Genomic DNA, 14,923 nt, shown 5'->3' with positions numbered 1-14,923 from the left:
AAAAACCCTAGCCGCGTCGATGCTGCAGTCAATCTCGGTGAAACCCTTTAGCCGAGACCTTCACGTGTGCGCGCCATCAGAGCTCCTCCGATACATCCAATTTTGTTATATCAGTTATTTCGGACTTATCTTTAGTTTAGAGCTAAATTTTTGAGGTTTTAGGCAATCAGAACATAGAGCTCAATAAGCCAATATTTGAATATGATTGATTTATATGTAATAAGTTTTTGGGTCTTTTGTGTTTTTGTCAGTTTCGATAGGAAGTCTTTCAATGTAATGGGTTCTTAGTTAGGGTGAAAATAGGCCAGTATCAATGATGTAATGGGTGAATGGTTGTTAGTATGTATCTGGAATTGTTCTGAAACAAAAGCGATGTATTCCTCGTGTATTTGTTGCGACTAGGTGCAAATTTAATTTAAATATTACTCATTTTTGTTAAAAAAATGGAGTTTTAGAAAATGAAATGAGGCTTTGAAAAGAAATTCAATTATCAACAAGTTAAAAAGGAATCATTTTCTTCAAGTATAATTAGATTTTAAAGATTACAATAAATAGAAAAAATTGTGAGCAACCACTAAGTAGTTATGCATGTCATATAACTAAATTGGGAATAAGCTAATTTGGTAGAAAACACTCTATTTTTAAAGAAATTTGTAAGTTGAATTTGGTCAAATTTTTGGAGAAACACTGTCTATTTTTAAAGACATTCGTAAGTTATATTTGGTCAAGTTTATGGGTATGGTTAGAATTCTATTATGAACCAATATCCACACATGTTGGAATTTTTCTCTCAAGCATGTTGACCTATTCTACATAGACCTAATTGCTTGAAATTTTGATCAACGTTTTGGATCAATCAAAAGTCAAACTTTCCCAACTTATTAGATTTCTAGAGGAGAAGAAAGATTGTTATCTAATTAGAATATTCTATTAAATAGTTCTCAAACTTTGAATATAAAGTCATAAAGCAATAGCTAGATTAGAAAATAGTTGGAGGACATATTCATATTAATATTAAATATATTTATTAAATGATTATTCAAGCCCATATTACAATTGTAATAAACCAACCTCATATACAACCACAAGTAGAAAGATGTAACAAAAGACATAACCCACCAACATTAGTTTATCTAATTATTGTTGACAATTAATAATTTATATGGTGCATTACAAGTCATTGCTTCTTGAAATGCTTTGTCCAAAAAACATTGGTAAAGACTATTGGAGATACACAATGATACTAAGAGGGGGGTCAATCAATATCACACAGATTGAATTCTTTTCACTTTATTAATCTTAAGACTAAAATCACATCACATAATCAACCATCAACTTAATGTATGAGCACAAGGATAAAAGTGGAAATCCAAACTCAAAGAAAGAACACTTGAATGCTTTCCAAACAATCTTCAATTTATTACGACCAGTTGTGAGGACACCAATCCTTTGTAAGCAACAACTTCAAAAATAATAGACTCTAACCGTGAAGAAGATGAGGACACCAATCCTCAGTAAGCACCAACTTACAATTGTTTTACTATTCAAGAGACAATATTTAGGCTTAGAACTTGTTCAAAAGAAGGCCTTTCCTCCTAGTAGCTTGTACCCAACTTACACTAGAATTCAACCTCCACAAGGACTATAATTGGATCTCCAAAAGAACTCGTCCTCCAACTAGAATAGGTCTATAATTCGACCTCTAACCAAGACTGAAACTTGGCCTCAAACCAAGACATAAATTCAACCTCAAACTAGAATAGGTCAATCAAAACTTAGTCCAATAGTCCTTGAACTTAGCCTCAATGGGCCTCAAACAGAACAAAAACTCTTCCCAAGTATTATACCAAAATATGTTACACAAAAAGCTTCTTCAACTCTGCTTTGCTTCATCTCTTGCTGGTTCATGAATATGAACCTCAGGCCAAATCCTTTACTCTCCTAAAAATAATTCTAAATGCTTGAGCGGTCTCTAGAAATGCTCCTTCTCGTCCTATTTGTAGTGCAGCTGGGATGTAGGGTAGGTTTGACTTATCCATTGATTGGGATGACTCATGCAACGGTTAACATGTATAATGAATATTCAAAAAATCATTTCTCCTCAATTGTGAGGGGTTAGAAGGTGTGCCATATATCATTGGGAAGGTCTTAGAATAAGCTTTCCAACCATATATCCTAACTCCCATTTGAGATAAATAATTGGAGTAAAAATTATGTCAAAGATAGGGCATCCAAATGGGGCTTGCTTGTACTATGGTTGGGTCAACTTAACAAAATATTTCATATCTCCTCATTACTATGCAAGTAGAGGGAGTGTCATATACCACTTGGAAAGGTCTCAAAGTATTATATTTGACTATGTATCTTTCTCTTTCATTTGGACAACCTTTGACATCAACAAAAACCATTTTCAACAATCTTCCCCTTTGTTATTGATGACAATACTTCGATATTCACTTCTTCTGACAAATTCTCATCTTGTTTAAATTCTCTCCCCATTTGACATCAATAACAAAGGGTTCCTTCAAATGTAAGGGGCCCCCCTCGAAGTTTGTGCTTTCTTTACTAAGATAAAGAAGATATCACTCTCAACTTCTACTTGAGATATTAAAAGGTTTCTCTAGGTAGAGGTGTTGGGTATGTGTTATATTATTTGCAAGACTATCCTCACACATGATGGGTGAAATGAGGGGGTTTGTAGGGGGTGGTAGGCCCCTTGCATGGGATTCGGGCAGTACCCCAAAATTTTTGTGGACAATTTTTTTTGCGTATGTTTTCGGGAGTTTATGGTAAGCAGTTTTCGGGCACATGGTTGTTTTTCCCATGGATTTGTAGATTCGGTCAAAGGAACTATGGTTATATTCTAATATAGTGTTAATGGATAAGGGGTTTATGAATGCTACAACATGTATATAATGTATCGTAACATTGTAAAAGAATATAAAACAAAACCAATCTGGTTTTCCTAGTTTTGGGTTCCATGAGAAAAAGTCTCTGTGTATATTTTCTATGATTTCCATTATATCTTTTCTATTAGTTTTAAGATTTGTTTTGAAGGTATTATCTATACAAGGTTAAAACCTGCAAAAGGTTTGGTAAAGATGTCAACAATATATTCTTTAGTGCCAATATATTCCATCTTGACATTTTGCTTGGCGACTTGTTCTCAAAGGAAATGATATTGATTGGAATGTGCTTTATCTTTGAGTGCATGACAGTATTTGTTGAGATATCGATTGTACTAGTGTTGTTACAGAAAATTACAATTCGTTGATCATATTCCTTTGTGATGTCCCACAAAATTTGTTCCATCTAGAGAACTTAGGTACAAAATCTTGATGGTGTTATGTATTCAACTTCAACTGTAGAAAGAGAAATTGATGATTTCCTTATGCTTTAGCAAGACACAAGAAAATATCCTAGGAAAAATGCACGCCCACTAGTGATTTTTTTGTCATCAATGTTACCTTCCCAATCAACATTTGTGTATGTTGTTAATGTGAAATCTGTACCCTTAGGATACCAAATCCCAAAATTGAGTGTGACCTTTAAGTATCGAAATATCATTTTTACTACTTGCATGTGTGATTCCATTGGTATTGAAGCTATAAGGTATTGTAGACTCCCAATCATAGACCTGTAAAATGTTGAATTGTTTTGAGGAGATTCATCATCCTTAACTTCCATCTAGCAATCACAGGGGTACTAACTGGTTCACATTCTTCCATTCCAAAATGCTTGAGAATCTCCTCGATATAGTTGGTTTGGTAAATGAATATTCCTTCATTGATTTGAGAAACCTGTAGTCCAAGGAAGAAGGATAATTCTCCAATAATTGACATTTCCTGAGAAAATCCATGACCCATATCATCATTATTGCTTCCAAAATTGAGATCATCCACGTATACAAGTGTAATTAGTAAGTTGTCCTTTTCCATTTTGATGTAGATATTATTTTCAACAACCCCTCTTTTGAAGCCTTGTTTTAAAGATAGTGGTCTAGCCTGGCATACCAAGCTCTTGGAGCTTGTTTTAACCCATAAATATCTTTCTTCAATTTGCACACAATATTTATTTTTTGACAATTCAAAACCTTCTGGTTGTTCATTGTATACTTCTTATTTTAAATATCCATTTAGAAAGGTAGATTTAACACCCACCTGATAAAATTTGAAGCCTTTTGAACATGCAAATACCAAAAACATTATTATTTCTTCTAATATGGAAACTCAAGTAAAAGTTTCTTCCAAGTCTATTCCTTCAATTTGTCCATATCCCTTACAATAAGTCTTTCCTTATTTATGATAATTTGTCCTTCTTCATTCATCTTGTTTTTGAATACCGACTTAGTCCCAATCATTTTTTTAATCTTTTGGTCATGGCACAAGTTCCCAAGTTCCATTTTCAATTTGAGTCAATTCTTCTTCAATAGAATTCACCCATTGCTAATTCTTATTGGCTTCTGTAGAGTCCTTTGGATCTATTTTGGTTAGCAAGGCAAAATTGAATTTTCCTAGTAAATTGGTCATTCTTCTCCAGCTTTGTATACCTGCATCAACATCTCTAATAATCTAGTTCTTTGGGTGATGAATTTGCACAAATTTAAAAGTCGTCTTGAATGGAGACTATTCTTCTTTTTATTGTTCTTCCTTTGTAGTAGGCTCTTCTTGGTCCACATAGGTGGTATATTTTAAATTCTCATTTGTTTGTTATGCTTATTTCTCTTGCCAAGCATCATTTATTCTTACATCAATACATTCCACAAATTTGTGTAGTTTCTTATTGTAAAATTGTGATCTTTGCACAAGGAAAATTCCCTCGTCTATTCTAGAATTAAATTTTCCCAAATTATCATCATTATTTTCATGTAGCACTTTCATTGGGGGAATTTTGAGGTCTTAAATTGCCCCCCTAAGAAAAATGTACAACCAAAATAAATTTTATAAGAACTAATAGGATTCAAGATTATGATGTCAACCTTGGGGGATGATTCACCATTTTTGAAGTAAAAAAGTAAAATATTAAAAAATAATAAAATAATAAAACTACTTTTCCAACTTGTATTTTCAACTTATCTCCCTAAGGTTTTACTCAAATTTTGAGTGGGAGTACTCATTGGATGAAAAATTTAATTTGTCATCCAAGGAGTACCCATGTTGCATACTTTCGATGGACTCGGCGACACGAAAAATGAGAAATACATGAAAAAATGTGATTTCAATCACGTTTTTCATGTATTTCTCATTTTTTGTGTAGTAGGGTCCGTCGCTAGTATGCAACATGGTTACTCCCTGGATGAAGAATCAAAATTTTCATCCAACGAGTGTTTTTGCTCGAAATTTGAGTAAACCCATAGGGAGATAAGCACGAGATAAGCTGAAAATACGAGTTGAAAAAATAATTCTTTCTTTTTTCCCTCTAAAATTTGATGATGTAATGTAATCTTATTTTATTATATTTTATAATTTCCTTAGGAGGCCCATTTGAGACCTCAAAATTCCCCTAATGCGTCCAAAACTTTGAAATACTTAACTGAAGTTGTCCCGCCTTTCCATAGTTCATATGGTGTCTTGTCACTATTAAATTGGAGTTGTGCTCTGTTCATGACGTAGACTATTGCAATAGTTGCTTCTCTCCAAAACTTATAAGGTAATTTAACCTCTAACAACATTGTAAATTTTCATGTTTCTTGCATTGACCTATTCTTTCTTTCTATGACTCCATTATGTTGCAGAGTTATTGCAAATGATAATTGTCTCTTGATTCCATATTTCTCACAGAATTCATTAAAATCATTTGAGATAAATTCACCTCCTCTATTTGATCTTAAACATTTGATTCTTAGATCAGTTTCATGTTTAGCTAAGGCTCTAATTGATTTGAAAGTATCTAGTGCTTCTTATTTTTCTTTAAGAAATGCAACCCAAACCAATCTAGTATAAACATCGATAAATAACATAAAGGACCTTTTGCATTGTACGATTGGTGTTCTTTTTGGTCCACATAAATATTTGTGAAAAATCTCTTGCGACCTTGATGTCGAGCACTCCTTTGACTTGAAGCTCACTCATGACTATTTTCCATGTTAGTGAGATTTGTAGATGACATTTGTTGGTTTTGTTTTTTTGGGTATATCTCTCACTGCTTGTGTTTTTCTATTCTTTACCAAATTGCCAATGGTTAAGTGTCCTAATATTTTATGCCATAATCAACTCTCATCTATCTATCTAAAGTAGCATTTTTCTCCTTGAATTTCATCAAGAATATATACATTGCTTGGATATCTCATTGCTTTTCCCACTAATCTTCCTGAATCATTTTTCCTTATTTCACATTCTTTAAAATGAGAAGTGAGATCATAACCTTGATCACACATCTGGATGACACTTAAAATATTATTTTTGTGTCCTTCAATGTACAAAACATTTTGTGCTTTATCCCTACCATTGTCAAGGCTCACAATACCTTTTCCAATGATTCTTACTAAGCCATTGTCTCCAAAAGTTACATTTCCTTATTTTTTTCTTTTTTAGAGTAATACATTTCTTTTGATCTCCAGTTATATGTATAGAGAACCCGCTATCAATGTACCGTTGACTTTGATAGCTTCGAGCATACATAATTATTTTAAATTTTTATATTGGCGGTTCTTCCTGTTTTATCTTCCAAAACCCGTCTCTTGATTTTGTAGGTTAGTCTCATGCCATATGTCCAGAATCATTTGTAACATTTTATATTATACTTAGATAATGGAGAAAATGAATTATGATTTATGCTATTGAATTCATCAATATCTTTGATTCTACGGTCTACAATCCATTCCTTAAGGTTTGATGATAACCTATTTCATAATAATTATAAGCTTTACACTCTCTTGGTGTAGGAATCTACAGGGTAAGTTCATCAGACAGAACACCAAAGGACACCGCGCACAAACAGATCACAGATCAATACACCAATATTGTTGACGTGTTTAAAACCCTGAAAGAGGGAAACAGTCCACGACTTGAGCCAACGCGGCCACTTCAAGCAATTTATTCATAAAAGAATGAAAATTTACGTAAGCTTCTCTCATGAATGGTTACCCTACAAATGACCCCCCATGCTCTTTAAATAGAGATCATGGACCAATCGGGTGTTAAGCCACGGATCAAGTGTTAGTAATACCGAGGAAAGAATGAACCGTAGGATCACTACATATCGTGACTGTCGGATTGTAAGTTACAAAAGTACATAGTAAAGAAACACACTTTACCTAACTCTACACTAGACCAAGTTATACTTAACTATTTCCTATGTGTCGGAATATCCTAACATCCCCCCTTAAGAACAACTTGGGATAAGATTAAAGGATGTACAAATATGACACAATAGGAGAAGGAAGGAGGCATTAGGGCCTATCCCCCCTTAGTGACAACTTCCTGAACTCCAACCATAAATCGAAGTTTAGTAAACTTTGCCTTTGTGAGAGCCTTTGTAAATATGTCTGTAACTTGATCATCTGTTGAACAATATTGCACTTCAAGAACATGGTCATGAATGAGCTTTCTGATGAAGTGCATCTGCAGTTCAATGTGTTTGCTGCGCTGATGTTGGACTAGATCTTTGCATAGTTGAATGGCACTTTGATTATCACACCAAAGTGTAGTCGGATACTGCTGCTGAAAGCTAAACTATGATAGGATCTGACGAAGCCACAGGGCTTCCTTACTAGCTTCTACGACACCATGATACTTTGCTTCTACTGAAGAAAGAGAAATGGCACTTTGTTTCTTGCAAGCCCATGTAATAGGTTCTGAACCAAGAGTGAACACATAACCTGCAGTAGATTTCCGATCATCAGGGTCACCAGCCTAATTGGAATCAGTGAAACCAACCAATAGAGGAGATGCTTCGGCACTGTAATGAATCCCAAACTGAACTGTACCTCGAACGTAACAAAGTATTCTTTTAGCTACTTTCCAATGAATTTCATGTGGGTTTTTCATAAACCGAGCAATAAGGCCAACAACAAAGGAAAGGACAGGACGAGTATGGGTCAGATACAGAAGTTTTCTTACAAGTTGATGGTATAAGGTAGCATTAACTTCAAGTGAAGTACAAGTGACTGAAAGTTTGGCTCCAAACTGAAAGGGAGAAGGGGTTGGCTTACAATCTTCCATGTGAAAATGGCATAGAAGATCACAAGCATACTTGGACTGGGAAAGGGAAATACCTTCCTTGGATTGAAAGACTTGAAGACCAAGAAAATAATGCAAGTGTCCTAAGTATATCATTTCAAACTTCTTTTTAAGGCTGGACTTCACATGGTTTATAAGGTTGGGATCACTACCAGTAAGGATAAGATCATCAACATAAAGAACAAGAATGATAAGGGACTTGCCCACTTTCTTGGTGTAGACAGTATTGTTAGAATGACACCTAGAAAATCCAATTTCTAAAAGAAAGCTATCCATTTTGGCATACCAGGCTTGAGGGGCTTGCTTGATACCATAAAGGGATTTCTTACGCTGACATACAAGGCTGGAGTATGTTTGTATAAATCCAGTAGGTTGTTCCATATAGATTTCTTCATGAAAGTCCCCATGCAAGAAGGCAGATTTAACATCCATCTGGTCCATAATTGGTTCTGTAAACCCATTTGCATCTAACAAGTTTTCGTCCCTTTGGTAGAGGAACAAGATCCCATGTATCATTTGCGAATAATGAACGATATTCTTCATTCATAGCTGCGTCCCAATCTAGATGGTCTGAAGCTTCTGCAAAGGTGTCAGGATCATAATTAGTTGAAGCTTGAGCCAGTAAAGAAGAGGCTCTATTGAATTGAGAACGTGTACGTCGCTGATCTGTAGGATCACCGGCAAGAGCACCTGCTACATCTCGAGTAGCACAGACCCATTTTGGAAGCTAAGGAGCTAAAGGAGGATCCTGAGAAGGTGGGGGAGGATTGTCATCCTCGCTGTCATCATCTGAAGAAGAAATATTTTCAGAAGTAGAAGGGATAGAGAGAGGTGGCACATCCACCGAACTAGGCTCATAAGCTGATATATTTTCAGAAAACTTTACATATCTTCTAATGATAACATTTTTTGACTTAAGTGGAAAAAGTATGTATCCTTTGACATCTTTTTTTTTTATAACAAATTCGGTTGCTTTTATAAATCTGAAAAAAAAGAAAAAAAGGGAGACTAAACACCTGAAATACATGCTGAGGTGCCAAGAAGAGCTAGGGAAGAAGGAGTTACAACTTAAACAAAATTCCTCCTTAATTCTGCCTTTTGGGCTTCTAAAAACCAAAGACTAAAGGTAAATCCTAACAAACTGCAGTAATAAATAACAACATTTACAAAGCATATCAATCAATATTATTGTGGCTGATGTGTCGAGTAGTGGACTCTTCAGATTTGTCGTCGGCGCCGAAGAATTTAACTTTGGGGATAGCTTCAGCTTTCCAGATTGCTTTCCAATGTGTCCAAGGAGAAGTAGGGTGATCCCTGTTGCACAAATAATTGTAGCCTACCTGAATTGAGTAGCTTGAACCCGTATGATCCCAACGGAAACCGTCGACACCATTTTTAGATATAGACGTGATGTTATGGAGATGGATCTGGAAATTGTTGAAGGCTTCTTTGAGATGAATAGGGATGGGAGGGAAGCTCCATCCCTTCCACGCCTGTGTATCTATATCCCAATGTGAAATTTGATTTAAGTGGTATAGTCCCTTGCTTTGGAAATAGAAGATGATTGGTTCCATACCTGGGAAACTGCTGATGGCTTTATTTCCCATTATCTTATCGCTTCCAATGTTGATTTTACTGCCACCTTTGGGAACCATTGAAACGTTTTGTGCCATAAAAGAGATGGTTTTTTTGCAGAATTTCCAAATACGTGTGCTGCTCCTTACAGGTATTTCACTTTCTAGCAGTTGTTGCCTTGGACTGTTAAGATATTTGACCTTGATGACTTTTTTCCACCAAGCTTGCTGCTCCTCTAACAATCTCCAAATAATCTTGCCACCAAAGGCTAAGTTAGTGAACAATGGAGATCTGATTCCAAGCCCGCCTTTTTCCTGGCTTTGGATAACTTGTTTCCAACTAACCAGGTTATATTTTTTCTTATCATTTTTTCCACCCTGCCATAAGAAATGTCTGAGAATACTCTCCATTTTATGATGAAAGGAAGTTGGCGCCTGAGCTAAGGAGAACTGATATAAAGGAAGAGAAGATAGGTTTGATTTTAGGAGCACCATTCGGCCAGCTGGGTTGAGCCAGAAGGATCCCCAGTTGTGGACTTTCTTTTTCAATTTATCAAGCATTTTGTCCCAGATTTCAGCTCTAGCATGACCCATGCTCACTGGCATTCCCAAGTAACTAAAGTGGTCCCAATTTAATTTGCACGGCACCCCAAAGATGTTGGATAGATTTTGGAGCGTTTGAGCTGAAGCATTCCAACCGTAAATGCAGCTTTTGAGATGATTTATCATTCCCCCAGAGTATCTCATAAACTTATCTAATAGGATCTTGAATCTTTGGGCAATTATTGCAGATGCTCCTCCTATCAGCAGGGTATCATCAACAAATTGGGAGTGATTGATGTTTTTAACTCCATCTTCAAATTTGATTCCGGTGATGAGGCCTGCTTGTCGCTTATGATCGAGGACACAGCTGAAGGATTCAACCATTAAGATGAATAAGTAGGGGGAGAGAGGACAACCTTGCCTCAATCCTCTTGAAGATTGGAAAGCAGGGCCGGGCCTTCCATTGATAAGGGGGGCAATCCAAGGTCCAGAAATGCAGGTTCTTATGAGATTGATGAAGGGGGAAGAGAAGCCCATTTTGTGAAGAGTAGCAAATAGAAAGGAGTGCCGAACTCTGTCAAAGGCGTTTTCCAAGTCTAATTTCAGAATGAAGCCCTTTTCCTTCCTAGAGAGGCTTGAGTGGATGGCTTCCTGGACTAATAGGATGGAGTCGGAGATTTGTCTATTGGCCATAAAGCCGCCTTGATTTTCAAAAATAAGACTTGGCAAGAGAGGATTGAGTCGGGAAGCGAGGACTTTTGTGAAAATTTTATGTGAAGAATTGCATAGGGATATAGGTCGGAAGCAGGAAAAAGAAGAGCGGCAGTTCTCTTTGGGAATGAGGACAAGATGGGTTGAATTTGTGAAGCCTCCCATTTTATTTTTCCTTTGTATCCATTTGTAATACTTGATGAGATCCTTTTTGATGGTTTCCCAATACTCCCTATAGAAACAAATTGGGAAACCATCCGGTCCTGGAGCTTTGTCAGGCTGGAGGCCCCAGATTGCTCCCAAGATTTCTTCCTCCTTTATCTCTTCAGTCAGTCTTTCATTGGCTTCTGCTGTTATTTTATTTGGCAAATGTTGTAAGAAGTCAGCGTAATTCTCTTCTTCCCCTTTTTCAGATAGGAGCTCTTTAAAATGTGCTGTAGCCGCATTTTTAATGGAAGCTTGATCATTGTGCTGATTACCTGCGCTGTCTATAATAGCTGTTATGTTGCTCCTAATTTGTCTAACACTTGCTTGCTTGTGGAAGAAGGTTGTATTCCTGTCCCCACTTTTCAACCAAACTTGTCTTGATTTTATTCGCCATTTTTCTTCCTCTTCCCTTCTGATACTGTATAGTTGACTGTAGAGGTCCTCTTCTTGGCTTTTCCTTGCTTGAAGGTACTCTTGGTTTTCCATTGCATGGTGTAAATTTTCAATTTTAGCTTTCACATCTAGCTTCTTTGCTTCTGGTTCTTTATATTGAGATTTTGCCCAGTTCTTGAGAGTGTTCCTTACATTTCTTAGTTTGCTTTCCCATATGAAGCTTGGTGAGCCTTCTACATGCTGGTGCCAAGTTTGCTGGACAAGAATTTTGGCAGCTGAAATGTCGTTCCATAAAGGACTGTATTTAAAAGGGATAGGGCCCAGGGGGTGATGGGATTCAAGAGATAAGGTAGTGGGATAGTGATCTGAAGCAGCAAAGGGGAGAATAGAAGCATGGATAGCTGCAAAAGTGGAGAGAAGAGACACATTTACCAATATTCGATCCAGCCTTTCCATTATATTGCTTTTTCCTAGCCTGCGGTTGCTCCAGGTAAACTTGCGATTCTTTGGAACAATATCAACAAGATCTCTGAGTTGCATAACATTCTCCAACTGATTTCTATAGGGATCAGGAGTAAAGCTACCTCCTCGTTTTTCGTTAGCATGTAGGATAAGGTTTAAGTCGCCACCTAGAATTATATTGCAGTTCTCTTCCTCTGCTATGTTATTGCTGAGTGAGTTCCAGCAAGCTTCCTTATCTCTATAATGGTTCAGAGCATAAACATTGTAGATGATTAGTTGATAAATGCTCATATTGTTCTTCAAAGTAATCTTTATCTAGTGTTGTTCCACTGTTTCTGCTATTTTGTTCCATTTGTCTTGAAGCCAAAGTGTGGCGATTCCTCCTGAAGCCCCTCTGGAATCACACACACATCCTTTATAAAACTTATGCTTCTCAATAATTTTATTCATCTCTGCCTGTCCCAGTTTTGTTTCTTGAAGTAGAACTATCTCTGGTCTTTCTTGGATTAAAAGATCTTTTAAGGCGTTTGTTTTGGTGGGGTGCCCCAATCCCCTGCTGTTCCAAGAGAGCATTTTCATCATTTCAGAGGGATGCGGGGAGTTGCTCTTCCTCCCAAGTCTTTATTTACTGAATCCTTGTTTATCTGCCCTTGTATATAAGATTCTATAGGGTTCTGTATACCCAATGCTATGTCTTTTTGTGCATTTTCGTCTCTGTGTTGTTTGGTAGATTTTCTTCCAGGCTTCTTTTGATTATCAGGAATGGATCCATGCTCCTTGGAATTGCTTCTTGTGGTTTTGAGAGGGGGAGGATCAGAAGGGAGGGAAGAGGAAATGGACAAGGGAAGGGAAGATTCAGAAGGGGATTGAATCTTTGGAGAAGGGGGATCCTCGGGTTGGGAAAGAATGTGAAAGGGATTGGAGGAAGGAGAGGAGGAAAGGGGATCAGGCCGGCTAAGAAGGGGAGGAAGGGAGGAGGAGGGGGGCGGAGATGGGGGAGTGGGATTGGGAGGGGGACAAGGGATAGGGCCAGCTTCATGATTATGGGTGGTATTAGGGTCTGTCTTTTTTTTTTACTGTTTCCCATTATTCTTCTTGTGGAGAACTGTCTACATTAAGAAGTTTAGAGCATCGATTTGCAAAGTGGCCATATTCGTGACATACCTTACACTTGAAGGGGATCTGTTCATAGTCAAGCTGCTGAATGTGGGTCCAGTCATCCACCTTTAGCTTGATGGCTTCTGGAAGGCCTTTCCCCAAATCAACTTCAACACAAATGCGAGCACAGGCCTGCATGTTGTCTTTAGGTTCGCTCCAGTCAATATATTTCCCTACAACATTCCCTATAGTGTGCACTGACTCATCTCCCCAATAGTGCAGGGGGAGGTGTGGAAGATGGACCCAAACAGGCACAACACTGGGGATATCCAGCTCCGGATCAAAGTCTGGAGTCCACTTGTTGAGGTACAGTCCTCTGGAATCCATAAAATAAGGTCCATTACGAAAGATTAGGTCCTTATCTTCCTTAGTTTCAAAATGAAATGTAAAATATCCTTTTCCACAAAATCTGATAGAGATTTTCCCTTGAGTTTTGTCTGACCAGTTCCTTTCCACCCACCTCTGCACTATTTTTGGAGAGGGCCAGAGACCTGTAAATTGTCCAATAAGGCCTCTTTCAGCTAAGGCAAGTGCAGCCATACGGGGCAAGGTTGGAGGCAGAGAAACTTCCTGCAACCCTTCCAGTTTTTTCACAAACTTCGTAACTGAGGGATGATTTCGCTGAGGTGGAAGAGAACGAACCAGGTCGGAGAACGCTTGCTGGAAAGCCTCCTCCGGTGGCGCCTTCGGAGGGGCCATAACGGACCGAGAGCCGAATCAAGAACGCAGGAACAGTCGAGGCGTGGGCAAGCCAAAATCGGAGACGGAGAGCCCAGCAGCAGGGGTTGCCGGGTAGAAGGCCTGTAGAGGTCCACAAGGGCTGAGGAAGGGCAAGGCACGGGAGCTCCATTTTTTTGCTGGTATCGACGATATCTCTATCCTTTGACATCTTCAGGATATCCAACAAAAATACATTTTTCACTCTTAGGTTCTAAAGCTTTATGTTTCTCATCTGGAATGTGGGCCCATGCTTCACTTCCAAAAACACGAAAGTGACTTACATCTGGTTTAATTGAGCTCCATGCTTCTTATGGAGTGATATTCTTTAAAACCTTTGTAGGAGTGCGATTTATTATGTAATTTGCATAGTTAATTGTTTCTGCCAAAAAATTAAGACTAAGTCCTTTAGATTGAAGCATACAATTAGCCATTTCCTTTAAGGTGCGATTCTTCCTTTTAGATACACCATTTTGTTGTGGAGTATATGAAACAATATGTTGCATTTGAATTCCATTCTCAATGAAAAATTTGATGAATTTGTTGTTAACATATTCTCCGCCATTATCAGATCCTAGCTTAAGAATTTGATGTCCAGATTGTTTTTCAACAAAGGCCTTAAAGGCCAAGAACATGTTAAATACTTCACTCTTGAGTTTTAAGAAGTATACCCAAGTGCGCCTGGAGAAATCATCAATGAAAGTTAAGAAATACTTGTAGCCAGAGAATGAAACAACTAGAAATGGACCACATAAATCACTATGCACAAGCTGTAAAGGGGCTGAGGCATGCCAAGAGGCACGTTTTTCAAAACTATCCTGATGATGTTTTCCGAGTACACATCTGGAACAAACACCATCTCTACAAGATACCATTGGAAGACCTGTCACCATATTTCCTTTACATAGATTCTGAAGGGAGCGATAGTTTAAGTGACCAAATCGCTCAAGCCAAATTTTGCTCACTTTATCATTATGA

General features: G+C 37.5%; 1 protein-coding gene across 1 annotated transcript; it reads right to left on the bottom strand.

Annotated features, from left to right (window-relative positions):
* Positions 1-13,156: 13,156 nt before the first annotated feature.
* On the bottom strand, positions 13,157-13,927 carry LOC149220395 (uncharacterized). The gene has a single exon (XM_089387081.1). The coding sequence runs from the start codon at positions 13,925-13,927 to the stop codon at positions 13,157-13,159; it is 771 nt and encodes a 256-aa protein (XP_089243207.1).
* Positions 13,928-14,923: the final 996 nt, after the last annotated feature.

This window comes from Pinus tabuliformis, chromosome Q (assembly GCF_031772625.1).
Source record: "Pinus tabuliformis cultivar Carrire ecotype Pingquan chromosome Q, CPIR1, whole genome shotgun sequence".
NCBI classification, from domain to species: domain Eukaryota; kingdom Viridiplantae; phylum Streptophyta; class Pinopsida; order Pinales; family Pinaceae; genus Pinus; species Pinus tabuliformis.
This window is presented reverse-complemented; position numbering and strand designations above follow the sequence as displayed.

Bases quoted from the DNA above. Each gene is read 5' to 3' on its own strand.
- LOC149220395 (XM_089387081.1), bottom strand. From the start codon at position 13,927: ATGGCCCCTCCGAAGGCGCCACCGGAGGAGGCTTTCCAGCAAGCGTTC.